The 25581-nt window shown below is 46.7% G+C and overlaps 1 protein-coding gene across 1 annotated transcript; it reads right to left on the reverse strand.

Annotated features, from left to right (window-relative positions):
* Positions 1-4: 4 nt before the first annotated feature.
* Positions 5-25571, reverse strand: LOC118361271 (polycomb group protein ASXL1-like). The gene is made up of 13 exons (XM_052482954.1): positions 24996-25571; positions 14530-14612; positions 14350-14352; positions 14091-14208; positions 13775-13934; positions 12225-12355; positions 11983-12067; positions 7766-7888; positions 6626-6792; positions 6313-6409; positions 4672-4777; positions 3540-4512; positions 5-3226 (listed from the first exon to the last, which is right to left on the reverse strand). The coding sequence occupies exons 1-13, from the start codon at positions 25050-25052 to the stop codon at positions 506-508; spliced, it is 4824 nt and encodes a 1607-aa protein (XP_052338914.1). The 5' UTR covers positions 25053-25571; the 3' UTR covers positions 5-505.
* Positions 25572-25581: the final 10 nt, after the last annotated feature.

Genomic DNA, 25581 nt, shown 5'->3' on the forward strand with positions numbered 1-25581 from the left:
ACAATGTAATTTATGCTTGCTTTAATGATTAAAAAAATATTTCTTTGCAAGAAAGAGACGAGAACAAATCCCCCTCTAAGCCCTCCATGCAGGGCCAGAGAGGAAAACAAACAATAACGGCCACCATTTTCACACTGAACTGCAGACAGGTGTGTCAAGATAAGATGAGGTAAATGTTTTGAGGAAAGAATAAAAAAAGGCACAATTTACAATCTACCGTGCCAAATAAATTCACAATATTAATAATTATAACAAAATAATAATTACATCAACATAACAGCATTAGAAAAAATATGCAACAAAAAAATACATACCGATTTTATAATACAAGGCAACATTTCCAAGGGTTATGTACATGTCAAAGCCTGAAGTCCCACACCCTTGTTTCTCTCAAGTTCGGGGTGTGTTAGGTTAGTTAACCGTTTATACATGGAGCAGGTATGCTGAAGGTGGCACAGCATATAACATCAAACCACCAACACCGTGATAACGTCAGAGAAAGCTCCTATCTGACCACCAGACAGGAGACACACAGTTTGGAGGGGCCGATGCAGTCGTCGTGGCAGAAGGCCCCGCAGCCCTGGCACATGATCATGGCCTTGAGGCGGCACGAGCACTTGAGGGCCACTTCCTCAGCGGCGCTGTCGGCGAACGCCTGGATGCTGAGTGTGGCGCTCTGGCTAGCGCTGTGGCGCTGACGCAGCTGCAGGACGCCGTCAGCGATGCTCCTCGAGAAGCCACTGCCGTCCACCACAGACACGTTGGCCGTGTAGCTGAAACCGGGCGACGCCACACCACCCTGCTTAGGCAGCTTTCCGTAGAGCTGGAAAGGGAGGGAGGAGGGGGAAGATGAGGAGTACTGAGCTTTGCTCTGCGCCTCCTTCTTAGCCATGCGGGCTAAGGACATCTCCATGTTCAGCAGTCCTTCCATAGCCCCACCTCCTCCTATCCCTCCTCCAGTCAGGTAACCGTCCATAGAGTTCACTGCCTCCTTTTTGGTGACCACCACACCTGGCCCGCCGCCTGCCATGGGGCCAGAGGGGGAGGTTTTGGCAAGAGTTTGGCAAGAGGGCCGGGAGGTGACCTCGCTCTTCACGGGCGAAAGCTGCTGTTGGTGTGGGGGGTGGGGTTTGGAAGGGTGCCAGTTGATCTTGACGGTGGGGACCACGTCAGAGAGGCAGAGGTTGCTGTGCGGGGGCGATGGGGCGTCCGGGGTGGCCCGCGGCTGGGTGAAGTTGTGGTGCCTCTCCGGAGACTCTCTGATGACGGCTGACTCCTGGGAGTTGCGTCTGGAGGAAGAGGACGAAGAAGAGAGGGAAGTAATGACGGGCACGGCCCCGGGGGGAACGGCACCAGCCGGCTGCTGGGAGAGATACTGCTGCATGGCCGTGGCCCGAGAGGAGGCCTCCTCCAGCAGGCAGGCCATGCGGGAGGGTACTGTGCCTGGGGGAGAGGACGCAAAGCTCCTGCCTGCTCCAGGGGAGCCTCCTCGGCCAGCAGGGGACTTCTGCTGGTTCTGAGAGGACAACTCAGGGACCAGCGACTCCATCGTACCGGACTCTGGGGGGCCCCTGAAGCGAGTGCCTGGGTTCCTGGTCTGCTGCTGCCGGCTGAGCTGGGACTGGGGGCCTGACTGAAGCCCCTCTGGCAGGCGGTTGATCTCCAGCTTGCTAGCCGAGTGCGTCTGCGGCAGGACTTTCTCCAGCGGGAGGCTGCCTTGGAGCAGCTGGGTGACCAGAGGGTTGTTGGCCTCCACTGTAGACACAGGCCGGGCTGAACTAGGGAGCCTCTTGCAGCTAGCGGTGGGAGAGGGATTCAGCCCCAACCTACAGTCCTCATCAGCCAAGCAACGGCTAGATGCTTTGTAGTCTTCGATGGCGTCTGTTTTGTGCCCCCTCTGGGCTTTGGGGTGTGGCGCAGCGATAGCTTGTTGGTCTGGGTGGGGAGTGCGTCCAGGCTGCTGCGGATTTTGTCCCGGCTGCATGAGACTCTGGCTGGGCAGGCCGTTGGGGAAGCAGGGCTGGATGACCGTCTGGCCGTGCTGGTTGGACACATGGGCCTGGATGACCGGCTGCTGGTTCTGCTGTGAAGGGGGACTGCAGATCACAGGCTGGCCATGGGCCTTCTGAGACAGCCTTTGGAGGTGCTGGATGTTGCCGTTGCGCTGAGCGGGCAGGTGGTGGCGCCATGTGCTCAGGTGGGGCTCCTCCTCCTGGCTCTCGTTCTCACAGTCGGAGGCCGTCTCCGTGGAGTCGCTGTGATGCCCTGCGTCGTCCTCTCTGACTGAGGGTGGGAGACGAGGGAGAGAGGCTGTCTCTCTCTCCCTCCCCGGGGGCTCCGACTGCTGCCTTTCGCCCTGGATGCGGCCCTCTCTAGCCGGGGTGGGGGGGTTCTCCTGTGGACCCACGTGGTGGGAACCATGCTGGATGACACCCCCTCCTCCCCCCCTGGCCTGCTCTGTGCCGGCCAAGGACCTGATCACATCCACTCCCTGGGCCCCGAACCTGGGCAGAGAATCTGGGATGGAGGTGGGTGCCAAGGGACCGCTTTGGGTCGTTGTCCTGTCACAGTCGGCCCCCTCGCTTTGCCCTTGGAGGTGGCTGGACACAGTCTCAGGCTTCAGCAGCACTGCCTTGTCCGAGAGTCCATTGGTGGTGCATTTGACTGGTGGTGGTGTTAGTGTAGCCCCTTCCTCCCCACTCAGCTCCCCCAGCCGCTCCTCCTGGGCGGGTAGGGGTGGAGTGGGGGTCTGCGGGGGCTCTGAAGAGGACAGGGAGGGGTTGGAGGAGGTAGACAGGGAGGGGGATGAGGCAGCTGTGTGGGGGGTGGGGGTAGAGGAGGGCTCTACATTGGACAGCTGTAGTTGTGTTCCAGGCGGATGAGAGCCCGCAGGCGATCCCTGCTCCTCCACGCCTCCTGCTCTTCCTCCTCCTCCTCCGGGCTCGACGGGTCCTGGGTGCTCTCGAGTTCGTCTTCCACTGCTGCGATCCGGTAGCCCAGAACCAGCCCTGCCCCCGCCGGGCCCTGGCCCGTCCCCAGTGGCTGCAACAGCAGCAGCGGCCTCGCGCTGGGCCCGGGCCTGCTGGGCGCGAGCTTTGATGTCCGCCAGGGTGCGCGCCCCCGTCCCCGTGCGCCGCAAGCCCTCGCCGGGGGGCACAATGCGGGGACAGATCTGGTAGGTTGGCGGCCCTTTGACCCAGGGCGGTTTGATTCTGGAGAGTTGAATCTGGAGGGATAGAGAGAAGGAGAGCATGTCAAATATGGAATTTACCAAGGCCATATACAGGACATTAGCATGCATTGCTTGGCTAATAATCTCACACCGAAACCCAGAGTCAATCATCTCTATTGATTTACCATCTTCAGAGAAAGAACTTGTTCTTTGTCAAGTTGATTTGAGATGTTTTGTGGAGACAGAAATCACAAAATAATCAAACTTACTTTACAGATTGTGGACTCCAGGTCTTAGGAAATTGGGTGCCTGCCACTGCACCACTAGTCACAATAAAGACTTACAATTACAAATGGTGACTTCATACCCGGATAGGTGGGACCTTGGGCTCCTCTGCTGTCGGCTGCGGCTTTTCCGTGTGGACCCCGTCGATTGTGGTACGAAAGGACTGACGATCTTCTATTCGCGGCCTCTTCTCGGGGAAGCTGGAGAAGGCCTGGGTCTCGTCTGGCCTCCTCTTCTGCTCCTTGGTCTGGGTGGAGGTGGCGGCAGTGGGGGTGGGGCTGGCTGCAGGGCTGCTCTCCTGGCTGCTGGTGGCCGTTCCCCCCGTGACCGAGGTGACCACAGAGGCCCCATCGTCTAGTGGATCGGCAGTGGCGGCGGCCGTGGAGGAGGAGGAAGAGGAAGAAGAGTCCAAGCCGCCGGTGAACGCCCCCTGCCTCTCTGAGGTTGAGGAGGGAGAGGAGGAAGGGGAGGAGGACGAGGAGGAGGAGGAGGAAGAGGAGGAGGGAGAGGTTGAGGCGATGGCAGGTGCAAGCTCTTCGGGGAGCAGGCGGGCAGTGACTTCAGGCTCGTCAATGGCACTGACGGATGCAGGGCTGGGGCTGGGGGTCGGGGTGGGCTCAGGCTCAGGCACGGTCACAGACAGGAGCGTGGGGACAGGGGAAGGGCAGGGCGTGGGCTCTAGGGAGGCAGACTGGGCCGGGGTCTCCAGTCCAGATTCGGCCTGTAGCACCACCTCTCCCTGCACCATGGTGGCCTCTGGGACGGGCGAGGGCGCAGAGACAGAGGCAACAGCGTCTAGAGTGAGTGTGCCCTCCGGCTGCTCGGGGGTCTGCATGGCGGGGGAGTTGGTCTTGCAGAGGGTGCGCCGCGCCCTGCGTCTCATGTCTGCACGCGTTCGCCGTCTCATCCTGCCGTCCCGCCGCCGCCTGCCCACACCACGGCGCTTGGGCGTTCCTGCAGCCACAGATGCCACCTCACTCTCCAGGACGCTGGCGGCAGCATCGGCCTCTTCACTCATTGTCAACTTCAGAGACTCTTCCCGGGTCAGGCCAGACCTGCAGCCATAGATCACAACGTTAGTGCACAGTATATACCATTTATAAAAGACACTTTCACCCAATTGAAATAATTAAAGTAATTTTCGAAATGATCCACGGACTAAGAGCGAGCTTAAAAAAAATACTGATGTGACGGGGTGTGTTCAGGAGACTTACTTTTGACCGTGGTACTCCTCAAAGAACTTCTCCTTCCATGCCTCCACTTTCTTCTCTTTCTCCATCTCCTGGCGAAATCGCACCTGCATCTCGTGGGTGAACTCCCCTGAGTAGGTCAAACAATATTGGACAAGATTAATCCACAGATATCTGGCTATAGTGTTTTAAACAATACATTAATTTGTGTATTGACCTATTGTTTCCCCTGGTATTTACTAGGAAGCTATGTTGTAGTATCAATGGGCACTTTCTGGTTTCCCAAGAGTTACCTGCCACCCTAGACACACTCAATTTGCATACCGCCATCACACTGCCCTATCCCATCTGGACAAGAGGAATACCTATGTAAGAAAGCTGTTCATTGACTACAGCTCAGCATTGAACACCATAGTACCCTCCAAGTTCATCATTAAGCTTGAGGCACTGGGTCTCAACCCCACCCTGTACAATTGGATCCTGGACTTCCTGACAGGGCGCCCCCAGGTGGTGAAGGTAGGAAACAAGATCTCCACTTCATCGATCCTCAACACTGGGGCCCCACAAGAGTGTGTGCTTAGCCCCCTCCTGTACTCCCTGTTCACCCATGACTGCATGGCCATGCACGCCTCCAACTCAATCATCAAGTTTGCAGACAACAGTAGTAGGCTTGATCACAAACAACGAGACAGCCTATAGGGAGGAGGGGAGGGCACTCGGAGTGGTGTCAGGGAAACAGCCTCTCACTCAATCGTGGACTTCAGGAAACAGCAAAGGGAACACCCCCCTATCCAAATCAACGGGACAGCAGTGGAGCACCTCAGGAGGCTTAAGAAATTTGGCTTGTCACCTAAAACCCTCACAGACTTTTACAGATGCAAAATTGAGAGCATCTTGTCGGGCTGTATCACCGCCTGGTACGGCAACTGCACCGCCCACAACCACAGGGCTCTTCAGAGGGTGGTGCGGTATTCAGGACACCTACAGCATCTATTGTCACAGGAAGGCCAAAAAGATCATCAAGGACAACAACCACCCGAGCCACTGCCTGTTCACCCCTCTACCATCCAGAAGGCAAGGTCAGTACAAGTGCATCAAAGCTGGGACCGAGATACTGAAAAATAGCTTATCTCAAGGCTACCAGACTGTTAAATACCCATCACTAGCAAACAGAGAGGCTGCTGCTACATACAGACTTGAAATCATTGGCCACTTTAATAAATAGATCCCTAGTCACTTGAATAATCTTTACATATCTTGCATTACTCATCCCATATGTATATACTGTATTTTATACCATCTATTCCATCTTGCCTATGCCACTCGGTCATCCATATATTTATATGTATATATTCCATCCCTTTACTTAGATTTGTGTGTATTAGGTAGAAATTGTGGAATTGTTAGATTACTGCACTGTCAGAGCTAGAAGTACAAGCATTTTACTACACACGCAATAACATGTGTATGTGACCAATACAATTTGATTTGAGTTATTGTAACTGTGTTATATCTGAAAAAAATACCTGGAAATAGTCCTGGCCAAATAAATTGTTAGCCAATTAAACCCTGAAGGGAAGGTGTTCACTATATGTGCAGCCAGTCACTAACCCACTCAATCACATTACATGTGTACATTATAACTAACTACAGTTAGGTACTAACCCTCAGCGAGCCTTTCCTTCCAGCTCTGGGAGGCGTGAGTGAAGAATTCATTGTTGAGAGCAGAGTTACTGAGGCGAGCCAGACCGTCAGGTCCCACCTAGAGAAGAAGAAAGGCGGAACATACTGGGTTACATTCCAGACGTTTCTGGTATTTCTCTGTACAACAACATGGCACAGAAATGACGAGACGTTATGGGCTGGACTAAAAGCCATGCTCCAATAGGGAATCTCCATTGAAAAAGCTTTTTATTCCAGGGAAACTATCAGTTATAAACTATGAGTATAATGATAAATTCTGAGCGTGCGCACTCACCTGGCGGTCGACTTCAGGGAGGAGCTGCAGGAGTTGCTGTTGGTACTGCGCTGGGAAGGCAGAGAAGGTGCGCATGTTGATGAGTGCCCTGATGTTTGTGTTGACCAGGATTGAGCCAGGCGTCTCAAAGTCCACCTCCACCCCACCTCGGCTCCTTTTCATGGGCCCTGCAGACAAACACAACCCATAGGCCTGCACGGGTTAGCAAGTGGCTAATGCTATCCAACCCTGGGTTTAAACACATTCATTCAACTAACAGCAAGCACAGCGTGGCCATTCCATTGCCAGCCAGCAGCAGCACAGTAGGTGTTTAGCTTAGCAGCCAACACAACCACAACAGCTTTCAGTCAGTGAGCGGTTAAGTAAGTCCTGTCCGGATGGCTAGTGTTGGGATAGCTAGCCGACCCTGGCATTCAGTTAGCAACCTGCAAAGCACTGCCTGTTAGCATTAGCGACCAATGCAATCCTGACAATGTTAGAGACCAGTGTACCATTAGTTAGCTACCAAATCACCCTGTCCACGTTTGGTGCTTATTTGTGTTATTTGTGTTGTTGTATGTGTCGAACTGCTTTGCTTCATCTTGGCCAGGTCGCAATTGTAAATGAGAACTTGTTCTCAACTTGCCTACCTGGTTAAATAAAGGTCAAATAAAATAAATAAACATTTGTAGACAGCTGACCTGCGCAACGTCTATATACATCTAATAGTTCTACAGATAGTGTGCTATATCTAGACTATGATGTTTGGCCTTTTCCTTTGTGATAGCTAAATTCAAGTCATAAGATAAAGATTTGTCAAGTTGTTTACAGTTCAGGCCCATCAGGCATATCTCTCTGCCAAAGATGTCCTGAACAATGATGGGAGGGGAAAAAAAATGCTTCACAGCTGAACCCGTCCCCCTCCCCGCTGAATTGGACTAAATAAAAATGGGACAGTCAATGAAGAGAGAAAGACATTTTGTTGAATTCAACCACAGTGCAACAGACTAAGCTTCCACAAATCCAGGGGATTTTTGGGTTGCTAATTGTTTAGGGTTTGATAATTGGGTAGACTGAGGGGGAGAGAGGGGTTTGGCGTTTTCGTGGTTACTGAGGGAGATGTTGGTTGGGGGTGATTATACCCGGGTCTAACCCCTGTACCTGAGTGGTGGCCACGAATGCTCTTGAAGTGCTGGGGGCGTTTCCAGCTAGCCAGTTCAGGGCGGGCACGGAGCGTGGGGCCTGGACCCCCCCTAGAGCCTTCCCTGCGCCTCCCCGCTGCTCCTGAGGGGGAGAGGTGGGGAGGAGGGGGAGCCTGGTGAGACACTCCCGTCACGTGTGTAAAGGGGGGTTTACAAGCAGGGGAGGGCAGATCAGGCAGACAATCCAAAAGGGGGGACAGCAGAGCCAATAGCACAGGTGGGGTGGGGGAGGGGGGGTTGGGAGGGGTGAGCAGCACACAACAAAGCAAGAGGAGCAGTTACCCAGGCCCACAAACACAGAGAGGAGGGGGGGTGCAGCAGACATCTGAGAAAGTGCTCACCTCACCCTCTCTCATACAGAGAAAATCAGGTTTACTGGGCAGCTAAACGTAAGGCAGGAAGGAGGGACTGATATTCCAGGTACACACAGAAAGAAGGAGGGTATTGGAAGTTGCACTCAGACAGTGAGGGCAAGGGAAGGTTATTCTGCACGCAGAGACGGACAGAACCACAAGAAGGGAGGATTTTCTGGGGCACCTCAGAATGAGAGAAATACTCTGGGTGTACACATAAGGAGTACGGTCAAACATGAGCAGCTCACTGGGGTTGGGCAATGTCTGGAATGACACATCGTCCCATCCAAACATCGTTGATCTACGATTTGATCGCACATTATTTTGTGCACGGAAAAGAGAACAATATTAAGGACACATTGCGAGGCCTAATTATTTGATCTAGTCTAGGCTGCAGAATCATTTTCAAATTGGTAGGGCTATGATTCTCTTGTCCATAAAAATACATAGATATCAGTTACATTAGCCTACCGTTAAAAAATAATTATATTATAAACTGGGTGGGTCGAGCCCTGAATGGTGATTGGCTGACAGACGTGGTATATCAGACTGTATACTACATGGAGGACAAAACATATATTTTTACTGCTCTAATTACATTGGTAACCAGTTTATAATAGCAATAAGGCACCTCAGGGATTTGTGATATATGGCCAATATACAGCGGCTAAGGGTTGTGTCCAGGCACTCTGAGTTGGGTCATGAGTAACAGCCCTTAGCAGTGGTATATTAACCATATAAGTAATTCTATTTCTATCTGCAATGTTCAGAAAGTTTCACAGCCATGTTGACGTTGACTCTACCCCCCAGTGCCAACTGTCAAGCCACTGACTTTCTATTACACTGCTCAAAAAAATAAAGGGAACACTTAAAACAACACAATGTAACTCCAAGTCAATCACACTTCTGTGAAATCAAACTGTCCACTTATGAAGCAACACTGATTGACAATACATTTCACATGCTGCTGTGCAAATGGAATAGACAACAGGTGGAAATTATAGGCAATTAGCAAGACACCCCCAATAAAGGAGTGGTTCTGCAGGTGGTGACCACAGACCACTTCTCAGTTCCTATGCTTCCTGGCTGATGTTTTGATCACTTTTGAATGCTGGCGGTGATTTCACTCTAGTGGTAGCATGAGACGGAGTCTACAACCCACACAAGTGGCTCAGCTGGTGCAGCTCATCCAGGATGGCACATCAATGCGAGCTGTGGCAAGAAGGTTTGCTGTGTCTGTCAGCGTAGTGTCCAGAGGATGAGGCGCTACCAGGAGACAGGCCAGTACATCAGGAGACGTGGAGGAGGCCATAGGAGGGCAACAACCCAGCAGCAGGACCGCTACCTCTGCATTTGTGCAAGGAGGAGCAGGAGGAGCACTGCAAAATGACCTCCAGCAGGCCACAAATGTGCATGTGTCTGCTCAAACGGTCAGAAACAGACTCCATGAGGGTGGTATGAGGGCCCGACGTCCACAGGTGGGGGTTGTGCTTACAGCCCAACACCATGCAGGACATTTGGCATTTTTCAGAGAACACAGAGATTGGCAAATTTGCCACTGGCACCCTGTGATCTTCACAGTTGAAAGCAGGTTCACACTGATCACATGTGACAGACATGACAGAGTCTGGAGACGCCGTGGAGAACGTTCTGCTGCCTGCAACATCCTCCAGCATGACCGGTTTGGCGGTGGGTCAGTCATGGTATGGGGTGGCATTTCTTTGGGGGGCCGCACAGCCCTCCATGTGCTCTCCAGAGGTAGCCTGACTGCCATTAGGTACCGAGATGAGATCCTCAGACCCCTTGTGAGACCATATGCTGGTGCGGTTGGCCCTGGGTTCCTCCTAATGCAAGACAATGCTAGACCTCATGTGGCTGGAGTGTGTCAGCAGTTCCTGCAAGCGGAAGGCATTGATGCTATGGACTGGGCCGCCCGTTCCCCAGACCTGAATCCAATTGAGCACATCTGGGACATCATGTCTCGCTCCATCCACCAACGCCACATTGCACCAGACGCTTTAGTCCAGGTCTGGGAGGAGATCCCTCAGGAGACCATCCGCCACCTCATCAGGAGCATGCCCAGGCGTTGTAGGGAGGTCATACAGGCACGTGGAGGCTACACACACTACTGAGCCTCATTTTGACTTGTTTTAAGGACATTACATCAAAGTTGGATCAGCCTGTAGTGTGGTTTTCCACTTTCATTTTGAGTGTGACTCCAAATCCAGACCTCCATGGATTGATGAATTTGATTTCCATTGATAATTTTTGTGTGATTTTGTTGTCAGCACATTCAACTATGTAAAGAAAAAAAAGTATTTAATAAGAATATTTCATTCATTCAGATCTAGGATGTGTTATTTTAGTGATCCCTTTATTTTGACATACATACACACACAAGGCCTTGTTGCTTAATTATAACATATCAAGTGTAGTTTCTTCAATAGGGATACTTTCCGACAGTAAAAAAAAGTGACTGGATTTCATAAGTATCGCTTAAGCTAAATCCTGAGAAAAAAAAAAAAACATATGGTGACTTGGTGGGAAAGAAAAGCATGTCGACACCAAGTTGGAAGTTCTTCGATTTCAGGCCGAATGATAAAGGTGAGCCAGCAGACCTGACGAAGTCCCTTGCAGCATACGCAAAAATATTATACAAAAGACGGACAGACCACAAACCTGAGTTCTGAGTTCACTAGAAAAGGTAAACATTGCCAGAAACCTTTAGGTAGGCTTGTGACATGGTAAAAAACAACTAAACCTAATGGTACTTCATTTCAGTTTAAAAATGTAGCCTATATTCAAATCCAGATGCATCTTATTCAAAAAACAGAACATTTTTGCTTTTTTATTTTAGTATTTCGTTATGGCTACTTTGATTTATTTTTTAACATGTAGGTCTATATTTAGGATTTGTACAGGCATATCCTAATAGGTTTATTCGTTTAAAAACGCACGCCATGTTCATTCAAGTGTTATAAAGAATGTTATAGGAAAGATGAACTGAGGTCCACACTCCAGTCGGTGGTAAGGCACCTTAAAGTTGGTTGCCAATCGACATAAAAGTCCACAGAAGAAGACAACTACTTCTACTGAAGGCGAAGAGATTACTAGAAACAAACTGTTTCCCCTTTTATCTGTGGATTAATTTTTGGAGAAGAGAACATACAATTTTGTGAAACTCAAAATTCTACAAAGACCCAGGGGGGAAAAGGACCTTATGCAATTCAGCTAAAATAACAACCCAATGGTTATATCCCAGGACAAATGAGCTAGCAACAGCAAGCTAGCTAAATGTTTCATGTGTTTCGACCTGTCTCCAAATTAACATAGTTGATTCAGAGTTCCTTTTGATAATTCAACCTGCGTGTCTAGATCACATCTGGTGTAGATGTACAAAATCAACATGCGCGCAATGATGCACACCCGATCTAGACAGCATGTTAGGCCCCATCTGACATTATGCGCTGCTTTGGTGCTCTCCGCTCTTTCTACAATTTGCATTGTTCTCTTGCAATATGTTAATACCACATATGTATTGAACATTTATGCTATGGCAAATAGGGAATGGACCATTTGGCAGGTCACCCTGCTGTGTGTTCACTGCGCTGCGCTCTTGTCCACCGCCAGACTCAAATTCAACCCATCATTTGTGACATCAAGATCAACGATGGCTGTCAAACATCTTTGATAGTCGATCCAGGAATAGGACTCAAAAGGCGTTGGTGTGTAATGCTACCACAATTTGCTGCCCAGGAAGTGTGTGTGGGCACAGAAAGATGGGGTTAGGGTAGCAAAGGGGCTAGTAGAGAGCAGTGCTAACCTGATGGGACGTGGTCACCATTGACCTTGAGTGGAGTGAGGACCACGCGCGGCATCATCACAGCCTTCTTCCTCTGTCTGCCCGACTGCAGCAAAGGAGAGCAGGGGACATGGTGAGAGGTAATAGAATGCTAAGACTGATGTTATCACGAATTCAGAGATAAAGGGGATCTTCAATATGCAATTATTTCTTATATATCATATCCAAAAACGCTTCAGAGGGAGTGGTGGGGTAAAGCATACCTGTCTGGATCGGCTTAGCCGGGTCTGTGCCTGGGCCTCGGAGCGCACCTGTCCGGAGACTCCAGACCTACTCAGCCTGGTCTGGGGCTCTGTGGAGCAGGACGCACTGGATGAGCTCTCATCTACTGACGCTGTGTGTGGTGGGGGGGGCAGAGAAGGTTATGGTCATATATCAAAATTGTTACTCTTTACATAGTTGATGACAAATGGTCCATGGATCACATACACTGACTAGAAGGCTTTTCACACTGCACGTTTCGGTTTCTGTTACCACAATTGGTGATGGTGCGTTTATCATCTAGAATTTATCAGCCATGCATTCAAAGACTCGCATAAACAGCAGCTCCCATACAAATAAACAATAAATGCTTCTCTTAATAAAAATAAAAAAAGAAAGTACACAGACAAACACACAGATCTAGGCCGGGGATGGCAGTGTCATGTGTGCCTGTAACCATGGCAACGAACACATGTTTAGGGAGGAAAAAAAACCTTTCTCCGATTCCCAGTTTTTGTTCAAAAAGCCCTCTCGTGGGCATGCTCCTTCCGCCTGTATCACAATACATGTTCCGGTGTTGTTTCGAAAGCACCTTTGAACAGACCAGTCAAAGTAATTATATATTTTTGTGCTTAATAAAGACCAGGGATGTAGTGGTAAAAAAAAAAAAAAAGGTGGATAAACAGTAAACAGTGGTTGAGAAAATGGGCAGTGAGTCAGGTTGCACGTTGTAACCAAACTTGAAAAATGGTCCATAACTCCAATGTGTTACTTTCGGGTTCTTCTGTCAAATGTGTCTCATGTTGTATACTGAAAGAGGATTAAGTCAGTCTAGTAATTTGCCTGAACAAGACGAGTAACGAACAGCAAATCAGATAACCTCATAGTGGAATAGTTTACCTATTTACCTAGTCAGCTTGTTGTTACCCCACAATTGCATTAAGCAAATCAGATAACCTCATAGTGGAATAGTTGACCTATTTACCTAGTCAGCTTGTTGTTTAATGCAATCGTGGGGAAAACGCATTTGAAAGAAGTTTTGATAGCCTTTGTTTATATAAAAAGGGAATCCCAGCTTTCGATCGCTACTACAACTCCTAAAAAATGAGCGCAAACAGCACAGTTTTAAAACGGAGGACATCAGCATGGTTCGGTGTGCTAGCGCTCCTTAATTCACAGTGAGTGCATAGGGGAGACTGGGGCTAAATGTAACACTGGACAATTCTAACAGATGCCTACATTATATTCACTGTGTTTATGGGGACATTAAAGTCATCAATACATTGCTAACTAGTAACAAGATCATGTTTAGAGTTTGGGATCCAGCTAATATGATTTGCCCAATGGGGTATGCATACATGCAATCCTGTGCTTCAGCCTATTTATTTAGCCATTATGCTGCATCAGTTGGGCTACAGCTGATAATGCTTATTGGATTATGTATAGGCTATGGTAAAAGTAAGCCCTAAAAAAAATTCTGGTATTGTGACAGCACAAGAGGTAAGTAATGTAAACTCTAACACTAATTTACAGTAGATGTGACCATACATACCGTCATTCTCTCCGCTGGCCGCAATCGTTTCCATGGAGTCACAGCTCTCTTGCTCCCCACCTTCCGTTGGCCCTGCTGTTGCAGTGGAAGCGGTAGCCTGTGTGGTGGTGTCCGCTGTCTCCGCCTCTGTCGAACTCTTGGTCCACTGCAGAGCGTTCTTCTGCAGAGGGAGAGTCAGAAAGGTGACTCCTATCAGAAACGTGTGTGCATGTGCATTTTAGGTAGAGGTTTGTATGACGTTTATAAGGGGTAGGGATAAGAGTTGTGTGTGTGCATGTTCAAGAGATTTGGTGAATGGAGTGGGCTTGTTCCATACCTTTAAAGTGAACAGACTCATCCTGCCAGGAAGCTTGAAGAAGATGCTGTTCTTTACTCGGTCCCCCCTCACCTGGGAGTGCAGCATGGTCACCAGACAGGCCAGAGGGGCCGTGCCACTTATGGACAGAGAAGAGCAGAGGAGATGAGTGTGAGAAGCAGACAAAAATGTGAACTTGCAAGGTAATACTATGGTATGCAAAGAGACCGCACAAAAAAAAAATAGATAATATTTTCCTTTTGTTATTGTGCCATCTCACCTTCTGTTTTTGTGAAACACATTGTGTATCCGGCCAGGTAGAGATCATGGGGGAATGGTGAAAAATGACAAAGTGTGTTACTTATTTGACATAAAACGAGTGATATTATTATTGTACATATGTTACATATTACAGTAGAGATGTGCGTTAATTAAAAGGTGTGGGTGTGTGGTTGTTGACCTCATTTCCTTGAGTCCTTTGGTCTGGATAACATGCAGGATCTGCTTGGGCGTCATGGGGGCATCAGAGAAGTTCTCTAGAACCTGAAAAATACAATACAATAAGTAAACATGTTAGAGCACACACAGAACATTTGAGAGTTGGGCCTAATAATAGCTCTTGAAAATAGCTGTTAGCATCGTTCACGGTTCGTTGCGTGTGTACGAGGACTGACCATTTATTCGACTGGTCGATTGTTTAGTCGATGGGCTGTTGGTCGACTGAGATTTCTTTAGTCGAGCAGTAGTAAAAATATTTTGCAAATAACGTTGTAGAAGACACCTGTCTGAGTGGACTGAATCATTGTGGAGGCCGTGGGGATGGCACAGTCCATCACTCTAAGACATGTTACTGAAATTGTACACTACCGTTCAGAAGTTGGGTCACTAAGAAATGTGCTTGTTTTTGAAAGAAAAGCTCATTTGTCTATTAACATAAACAATTTATCAGAAATAGTGGAGACATTGTTAATGTTGTAAATGACATCTGTAGCTGAAAACGGCTGATTTTTATGGAATATCTATAGGCTTACAGAGGCTCATTATCAGCAACCATCACTCCTGTGTTCCAATGGCACGTTGTGTTAGCAAATCAAAGTTAATAGTTTTAAAAAAGGCTCATTGATCATTAGAAAACCCTTTTGCAATTATGTTAGCACAGCCGAAACCTGTTGTTTTGATAAAGAAGCAATAAAACTGGCCTTCTTTCGACTAGTTGAGTATCTGGAGCATCAGCATGTGGGTTAGAGTGCCTAGTTTGAGAAACAGATGCCTCACAAGTCCTCAACTGGCAGCTTCATTAAATAGTACCTGCAAAACACCAGTCTCAACGTTAACAGTGAAGAGGCGACTTCGGGATGCTGGCCTTCTAGGCAGTGTTGCAAAGAAAAAGCCAGATCTCAGACCGGCCAATAAAAATAAAAGATTAGGACGGGCAAAAGAACAGACACTGGACAGAGGAAGATTGGAAAAAAGTGTTATGGACAGACAAATCTAAGTTTGAGGTGCTTGGATCACAAAGAAGAACATTTGTGAAACGCAGAAAAATTGAAAAGATGCTTGCCACCATCTGTCAAACATGGCGGAGGCAATGTGATGGTCTGAGGGTGCTTTGGTGGTAAAGTGGGAGATATGTACAGGGTAAAATGGATCTATTACTCCATTTTGCAACACCATGGCATACCCTGTGGACGGCACTTAATTGGAGCCAATTCCCTCCTACAATAGGACAATGACCCAAAGCACAGCTTCAAACTATGCAAGAACTATTTAGGGAAGAAGCAGTCAGCTGGTATTCTGTCTATAATGGAGTGGCAAGCACAGTCACCGGATCTCAACCCTATTGAGCTGTTGTGGGAGTATCTTGACCATATGGTACATAAGTGCCCATCAAGCCAATCCAACTTGTGGGAGGTGCGTCAGGAAGCATGGGATGAAATCTCTTCAGATTACCTCAACAAATTTACAACTAGAATGCCAAAGGTCTGCAAGGCAGTATTTGCTGCAAATGGAGGATTCTTTGATGAAAGTTTAATGTTTGAAGAACAATTATTTCAATTTAAAAAATGTTTTTATTCATAACCTCGTCAACATATTGACTGTATTTCCTATTCATTTTGCAACTCATTTCATGTATGTTTTCATGGAAAACAAGGACATTTCTAAGTGACCCCCAACTTTTGAACTGTAGTGTATATGGTTAAATAACATAAGAACAATGGTGCAACACTAATGGGGGAAAAATTATTTAACAAACACGCTTTGTCCCGCGTTGGATAGCGGATTGCCTTTTCCTAGACCATGTTGCCATGTGCATAATAGCAAAGCTAAACAGCATAATGGTGTGGAGAACAATGAGTTGGAGGCAGCAGCAGCGTTAGGAGACTAGAAAACAGCCCGTCTTAATTGTCTAAAAAGTGATGAGGAAACCAACTTAATTAGGCCTATAATTAACAGCCCAAGTTAAAAATGTGCCTGGCTTTATAAATCATCCATATACAGTGCATTCAGACCCCTTGACTTTGCCACATTTTGTTACGTTACAACCTTAATCTAAAAAGTATTAAATATTTATTTTTTCCCCCTCAATCTACACACAATAAACCATAATGACAAAGCAAAAAGGTTCACAAATTTTTGCAAATGTATTACAAATAAAAACAGAAATAGCTTATTTACATAAGTATTCAGACCCTTTGCTATGAGACTCGAAATTGAGCTCAGGTGCATCCTGTTTCCATTGATCATCCTCGAAATGTTTCTACAACTTGGGAGTCCACCTGTGGTAAATTAAATTGATTGGACATGATTTGGAAAGGCACACACACCTGTCTATATAAGGTCCCACAGTTGACAGCGCACGTCAGAGCAAAAACCAAGCCATGAGGTTGAAGGAATTGTGCGTAGAGATCCAAGAAAGGATTGTGTCAAGGCACAGATCTGGGAACGGGTACCAAAACATTTCTGCAGCATTGAAGGTCGCCAAGAACACAGTGGCCTCCATCATTCTTAAATGGAAGAAGTTTGGAACCACCAAGACTCTTCCTAGAGCTAGCTGCCCGGCCCAACTGAGCAATCGGGGGAGAAGGACCTTTAGGGAGGGGAACAAGAACCCAATGGTCACTCTGACAGAGCTCCAGACTTACTCTGTGGCAATGGGAGAACATTCCAGAAAAACAACCTCAACAATCTCTGCAGCATTCCACCAATCAGGCCTTTGTGGTAGAATGGCCAGACGGAAGCCACTCCTCAGTAAAAGGCGCATGACAGCCCGCTTGGAGTTTGCCAAAAGGCACTTAAATACTCTCAGACCATGAGAAACCAAGATTGGCCTGAATGCCAAGCATCGTGTCTGAAGGAAACCTGGCACTATCCCTCCGGTGAAGCATGGTGTTGGCAGCATCATGCTGTAGGGACGTTTTTCAGCGACAGGGACTGGGGAGACTAGTCAGAATCGAGGGAAAGATTAACAGAGCAAAGTGCAGAGAGATCCATGATGAAAACCTGCTTCAGAGCAAGTTTCAACGTCCAACAAGACAATGCAGGAGTGGCTTCGGGACAAGTCTCTGAATGTCCTCGAGTGCCCGGACTTGAACACGATCGGACATCTTTGGAGAGACCTGAAAATAGCTCTGCAGCGACGGTCCCCATCCAACATGACAGAGCTTGAGGATCTACAGAGAAGAATGGGAGAAACTCCAAATACATGTGTGACAAGCTTGTAGCGTCATACTCCAAAAGACTCTAGGCTCTAATCACTGCCAAAGTCACTTCGACAAAGTACTGAGCTAAAGGGTCTGAATAATTATGTAAATGTGATATTTTCCACAAGTCAAATTTATTCCACACCATCCTTCCTCTTTACCTCCTGAGCAACCAGTAAACATTCCCGCTTTGAGTTTGTCACATTCTCTGCATTAATTTTGCAGTCATTTCAGTCAGAAATGGCTGTAATTATGCTGCATCTTCAGCAGCAGACAGCGTGATACACTGTTGATGTTCTGTGGTGGTCGCTGCAGCAGGGACGAGAGAGAGACAACGGGTGCTAGTCACAGTTGCTTGCAGTCTCTTATTTTTAAATTATTCTATTTTTTTTTTTTACACAGCAAGTCTGAGTCCGGTCCAACACAATCAAATCAATTGCGGTCGGACTTCCTCTAGTCATGTGAGTCTTAAAGCATCAGACAAGCTCGGTGTTTGAAATAGTTAAGCGCACTGCTAGTTGATTGGACTAAGACACCGGATGTATCTATATATGGAAAGATGTGCATATAAATGTTGACCAAAAAGAACAGACGAAAGAACAGACGACTATCGGTTGACCAAGGTAAAAAAAATATATATTAAAAAATGTCGGGGTTAGCCTCGCTTGCGAAACGGTTTTCAAAACAGATATATGCTGATATTCCCTTATCTTTCATATCAGCAAGAAAGAAACTTTCAAATAAAAAAAGATACATTTACTGTAGCAGATTAGCACAGATCCATATGCTTGACAAACTGCACTTCCTCTCCATTTACACTGACACACAGGTGTTCAGAGCATACTAGATAGCCAATTAGCACAGGTGGCCGTCTACAAGCGCTGCAACATGGAGATATGGCTGTGTGGAAACACTAACCCTGTAAAAAGATGTGTAGTAATTTTACCGTTATTAAAATATTTCTCAACGTTGAAAGACACGTTCCTTATGTTTCCAAAACCGTAACGCAAGCTTTGTGTTTTAATGTTCAGAATGAGCATCAGGGCTCTAAACAAAACTCCACCGACCAGAAGATACTATCTTCAATAGGTGCTATAGGTAGTTAGGAGAAAGCTAACCCATTCATAGAGGCGAACTATAAGTCTGTACCATACATACAGTCAGTGAATACAGAAGCTTCAGAAATATCGGGTGCAAAAGAGAAACAAAACGTGAACTCCATACCTCAAGAATGGAAGACTCAGAAAGGCTGTGCCTAAAACTTTTTACAAGTATTTATTCAAATGCTTAAAACACATGAGTTAACCACTCAAGCTTTGTCAGCAGAAAGGGGAAATTGAAGCAATACGCTAAGACAGAAATAGTACACAACACAAACCCATAACTAGGTCCATCACTCTAGGTGAACCAATTCATATCTATCAGGTGATGTAGCTTAATATTTTTTCTAAAGTGACATCACTACATAGCCTAGTAACCTGTGGTTTAACAGCCATCTCCACTCACTTAAAAATACAGTGAATTATTGATTAATTGCAATGCTGAAGATGAAAAGACCAGAGACAGATAGGTGGTTGGGGTTGTGAGATCGATCCAGTGTCTCTCCGTGTGTCGCCATGACAGGATGCATGAGAAGGAACAATACATAACAGACTGGGTAGTAGAGCGCTGCTTCAAATGAACCCAAGGACATACAAGCAGGAAATGGAATGGAGAGGAAGGGTATTTTGGTCAGGGAGAGACAAGCAGACAAAGCCTCTTAAGCACTCCACCAACCACGCATGCACCCTAAAGATGCAGATCCCAAATAGAGAAACAGTATGCTCCATGATTAGGTGAGTCGTTGGTGAATAACAGAATGCTACGACATGTGGCAATCAATGTAACATTTATTTTGTCCTTGTCCCAGAAGAAAATGTAAAATAGAAAACGGTCCCTGAGGAACCAGATGGTCAATAAGTTAGACTTATCAGGGTACTCTGCAATCTGTGGAGAAAATAAAAGAACCTGCTCAGTTATAATATATATGGAACTGGTAAAGTGTGTGCCCCTATCTTGTTGAAGATACAACCATGTGTCCACTGCCTATCTACCTGAATGTGTGAGCGTGCAATGTATGTGTGTTTCCAGACTCTGTATGTCTTGTGACACTAATTGGTCAGTCATTTCTGTATGCCTCAGCAAATGACAGAAGTCCTTAGTTTGAACATGCTTATTTTACACACAAACCTAGCATGACATAGCACAAGATTCAGAGCACACTGGATTCTTGTTATTAGTCTCAGTCTATAAATATTGTTTATGCTCCCAAAAGCTACACATTCTCTCTCCACAAGGATCGGCAGTGACATATGGGCCTTAGCTTATAAATACATGCATTCTCTGCACAGTCAAAACCAAAAATGGCACAGAGCTTTGTAGCACTTCCATGGCGTGCAGGGATGCAGATAGGCAGAAAACAGTAAAATAGGGTCTGGCAACTGAACAGAGCCACATCCTAAAATGCAGGCCTGTGCATCTAAGGAACTTCCACACCCATATTAAGGAAGGAGAACTGAGCTATAACGCATCTGCAGTATGCATGTACAATATAAAACATGGTAGGATTTATAGCATTGTGAACTGAATAAAATCAAATGTGTCATTAACTGCATCCAGTTCAAGATCCTCAAGAAGCAACAATGATAATATCAAATTGTATTTGTCGAATAAAACAGGTGTAGACCTTTGTGAAATGCTTACTACAAGCCCTTAATCAAAAATGCAGTTAAGAAAATCCCTTAAAAAAGAAAGCGATAAGAATAACAAATAATTAAGGGGCAGCAGTAAATAACAATAGCGGGGCTATATACAGGGTGTACTGGTACAGAGTCAATGGGTCAATGTACAGGGGGCACCGATGTTGAGGTAATTATGTACATGTAGGTAGAGTTATTAAAGTGACTATGCATAGATAATAACAGAGAGTAGCAGCAGCGTTCCGGGGGGGGGCAATGCAAATAGTCTGGGTAGTCTTATGGCTTGGGGGTGGGTATAAGCTGTTTAAAAGCCTCTTGGACCAAGATTTGGCCCCGGTCAGGATGTTCTTGATGGTGCAGCTGTAAAACCCTTTGAGGATCTGAGGAGCCATGTCAAATAATTTCAGTCTCCTGAGGGGGAATAGGTTTTGTTGTGCCCTCTTCACAACTGTCTTGGTGTGCTTGGACCATGTTAGTTTGTTGGTGACGTGGACACCAAGGCATATTAATTAAGCTCCCAACCTGCACCGCTACAGCCTTTCGATGAGAGTGGGGGGCATGCTCGGTCCTCCCATTCCTGTAGTCAAAACTCATCAGGTCTCCGACCTCCTCCCTATAAGCGGTCTCATTGTTGTCAGTGATCAGGCCTACCACTGTTGTGTCATCAGCAAACTTAATGATGGTGTTAGAGTCTTGCCTGGCCGTGCAGTCATGGGTGAACAGGAAGTACAGGAGGGGACTGTGTTGAGGATCAGCGTGGCGGATGTGTTGTCATGAAGTCCAGGATCCAGTTGCAGTGGGAGGTGTTTAGTCCCAGGGTCCTTGGCCTAATGATGAGCTCTGAGGGCACTATGGTGTTGAACACTGAGCTGTAGTTAATGAATATCATTCTCACATAAAGTGGGGCAAAAAAGTATTTAGTCAGCCGCCAATTGTGCAAGTTCTCCCACTTAAAAATACGAGAGAGGCCTGTAATTTTCATCATAGGTACACTTCAACTATGACAGACAAAATGAGAAAAAAAAAATCCAGAAAATCAAATTGTAGGATTTTTAATGAGTATTAAATTAGTATTTTTAATGAGTATTAAAAATAAGTATTTGGTCCCCTACAAACAAGCAAGATTTCTGTCTCTCACAGACCTGTAACTTCTTCTTTAAGAGGCTCCTCTGTCCTCCACTCGTTACGTGTATTAATGGCACCTGTTTGAACTTGTTATCAGTATAATAGACACCTGTCCACAACCTCAAACAGTCACACTCCAAACTCCACTATGGCCAAAACCAAAGAACTGTCAAAGGACACCAGAAACTAAATTGTAGACCTGCACCAGGCTGGGAAGACTGAATCTGCAATAGGTAAGCAGCTTGGTTTGAAGAAATCAACTGTGGGAGCAATTATTAGGAAATGGAAGACATACAAGACCACTGATAATCTCCCTCGATCTGGGGCTCCACGCAAGATCTCACCCTGTGGGGTCAAAATGATCACAAGAACGGTGAGCAAAAATCCCAGAACAACACGGGGGGACCTAGTGAATGACCTGCAGAGAGCTGGGACCAAAGTAACAAAGCCTACCATCAGTAACACACTACGCCGCCAGGGACTCAAATCCTGCAGTGCCAGACGTGTCCCCCTGCTTAAGCCAGTACATGTCCAGGCCCGTCTGAAGTTTGCTAGAGAGCATTTGGATGATCCAGAAGAAGATTGGGAGAATGTCATATGGTCAGATGAAACCAAAATATAACTTTTTGGTAAAAATTCAACTCAATGTGTTTGGAGGACAAAGAATGCTGAGTTGCATCCAAAGAACACCATACCTACTGTGAAGCATGGGGGTGGAAACATCATGCTTTGGGGCTGTTTTTCTGCAAAGGGATCAGGGCGACTGATCCGTGTAAAGGAAATTATGAATGGGGCCATGTATCGTGAGATTTTGAGTGAAAACCTCCCATCAGCAAGGGCATTGAAGATGAAACGTGGCTGGGTCTTTCAGCATGACAATGATCCCAAACACACCGCCCGAGCAACGAAGGAGTGGCTTCGTAAGAAGCATTTCAAGGTCCTGGAGTGGCATAGCCAGTCTGCAGATCTCAATCCCATAGAAAATCTTTGGAGGGAGTTGAAAGTCCGTGTTACCTAGCAACAGCCCCAAAACATCACTGCTCTGGAGGAGATCTGCATGGAGGAATGGGCCAAAATACCAGCAACAGTGTGTGAAAACCTTGTGAAGACTTACAGAAAACGTTTGACCTCTGTCATTGCCAACAAAGGGTATATAACAAAGTATTGAGATAAACTTTTGTTATTGACCAAATACTTATTTTCCACCATAATTTGCAAATAAATTCATTAAAAAATCCTACAATGTGATTTTCTGGATTTTCCCCCCTCATTTTGTCTGTCATAGTTGAAGTGTACCTATGATGAAAATTACAGGCCTCTCATTTTTAAAGTGGGAGAACTTGCACAATTGGTGGCTGATTAAATACTTTTTTGCCCCAATGTAGGTGTTCCTTTTGTCCAGGTGGGAATGAGCAGTGTAGAGTGCAATAGAGATAGCATCATCTGTGGATCTGTTTGTGCGGTATGAAAATTGGAGTGGGTCTAGGGTTTCTGGGATAATGGTATTGGTGTGAGCCATGACCAGCCCTTCAAAGCATTTCATGGGAACAGACGTGAGTGCTACAGGTTGGTAGTCATTTAGGCAGGTTACCTTCATGTTCTTGTGCACAGGGACTATGGTGGTCTGCTTGAAACATGTTGGTATTACAGACTCAGACAGGGAGAGGTTGAAAATGTCAGTGAAGACGTTTGGTCAGCATGCTCGGAGTACATGTCCTGGTAATCCGTCTGGCCCAGCGGCCTTGTGAATGTTGACCTGTTTAAAGGTCTTACTCACATCAGCTGTGGAGAGCGTGATCAGTCTTCCAGGACAGCTGAGGCTCTCATTCATGTTTCAGTGTTATTTAGCTCTTATGGTAGGCTCGTGTCACTTGGCAGCTCTCGGCTATGCAACGCAGCCTCGTCTGGCAGTTGCAGAAGAGTGGACTGCCTCCCATTGAAATTAATGGACTTTTGCCAGATGCAGACGGTTTATAGCAATAAATATGCACTGTTAGGGCTCTGCATAACTAATGTAGGGGTCTGATCAGGCTGCTCAGCATAAAGTCAATTCCGAGTGGCATGACATGAACCTCTCCCTCTCTAAATTACTTTATTTGCCTCATTTAGTAGACCTAGCTATTTAGACCCCTCTACAAAGCACAGAGAATAGTGTGTATGTAGCAGATGAAACCACGGACGAAAAATGTCTGACAAATCTAGATTTTTAAATGATGAAGTACAGGTTAAGGTCAGGTAAGGACGTCCCAAACATCCCAGACAGCACTAACCATAGAAACACACTGTGGTGCATTTCCACACATTGTTTACCCAAAAGGCTCAGACTTTTCTGTTTCCATCTATGGTCCAGGCACCTGTGTCTCATTGGTCCATGGCTCTGGTAGATCTGACTGAACTTTAACACATTCTCACAACTGTTTTGATTATGCAGAGGTTGTTGCTGCTCGTCACATAACCTCACTTTCAGCCCTAGCTAGGGATATCATTTCCCTAGTATAACATAAAGGTGTATACACTAGTGTAACACTGGTGTTACAGTCGAAAAGCAGCATTGAGGACTTGCAGTACACAAGAACACAGACATGATGTCTATACTATTACGGTAGCCTACAAGCTACTTCTTATCTGGCTTATTTATCAACATGGCTACATAAAAACATTTGCACGCATGCACCAGGTTAGCTATCCAAAAACTATGGTGTTGGCTACATAAAGACGGCTCTATCCATCTTTATATGGTTGTAGCTAGCTGCCACCTAGCGAGCTAACATTAGCTAAACTGGGGGTGGTAACGTTAACGTTATGCCCCCCTGACCCTTGTTGACTCCAGCCACAGAGGGGCCTGGCTAAATGTGTTAAAAAATACGAGGAGCTAACGTTAGTGTAATTAACGTCAGCTGGGAAACAGTTTTGGTGGTTAACTAGGAAATGTATATGTAGTTACATGTTCAATAAATGGTGGTAGTCTGGCTAACGTTAACTTGCTAATACAGTGAGTTATGCTAGCTAGCAAACAAAGGGTCAAACGGGAAGGCAGACGTACCCCCTAACGTTAGCCAGCTAGCTATGCGCCTGTCAACAATGAGGGTTCGTTTAGCCACAGCCACACGCGGAATGACAATAAGAGAATAAAAAACGGTATTTCGTTATTACGGGCTCAATGCATGTATTTATTCCATTGTTAACATGTTGGCAATTTAATGCTGGAGCACTCCCTGCCAGCGAGCGTTAGCGGGCTGCGTGCAGTGCCAACCAGACTCGGTACAATCTTTGTTCGGTTGCCGACTGTTGTTCGTCTACCCTGTCGCACAGGGGCTGTCAGTACATTACACAATTACAATTAATAATTAGTAGTACATTACCATGCGAGCCGCCTCAGCCCACGTGCGTTCCTTCTTTCTCTTCTGTTTGTCCTTCATTTCCTCCCTCTAGTAGCTAGCGATCCTCTCTCAGTTGCTCCTCCAGCAGCAGTTGCGATAGCTTCAATGGGTCAGGAAACGCCGAACTAGCAAGCTACGTTAGCTGAGCGGTTTCTCTCCGTTTCGCTAACTTAGCCTTCCCACCACGCAGTTGCTCGTTTTCTCGCTCGTCCTGTGCTCGGTAGGCACGTCCCTTGTTGAGCTAATTCATTTATATAAACTATTGTTGTTCTAGTCTAGTGCACTGTAACGTGACAGAAAGCTCATGAGAAGCTATCTTGTAAACACGTACGGGGAGCGCAGTAACGAGCGAACCCTAGCAGCTACGAGCGCCTCTCGTCTGTTGAAGCTACATCTGCTGCAGGAAAACCTCACTTTGGAATGCAAGGCGGAGAGAACACAACAACGAGGTCAAGGGTCAAACACACTGCAGGAACGCAACACAAAACAACTCTCCCCACCCCCTCTCTATGTAGCCACTCTGCAACAAACCAACGCTAGTGGGAAGGAAATGACGGAGAACAAGACA

This window comes from Oncorhynchus keta, chromosome 28, assembly GCF_023373465.1.
Source record: "Oncorhynchus keta strain PuntledgeMale-10-30-2019 chromosome 28, Oket_V2, whole genome shotgun sequence".
NCBI lineage: Eukaryota > Metazoa > Chordata > Actinopteri > Salmoniformes > Salmonidae > Oncorhynchus > Oncorhynchus keta.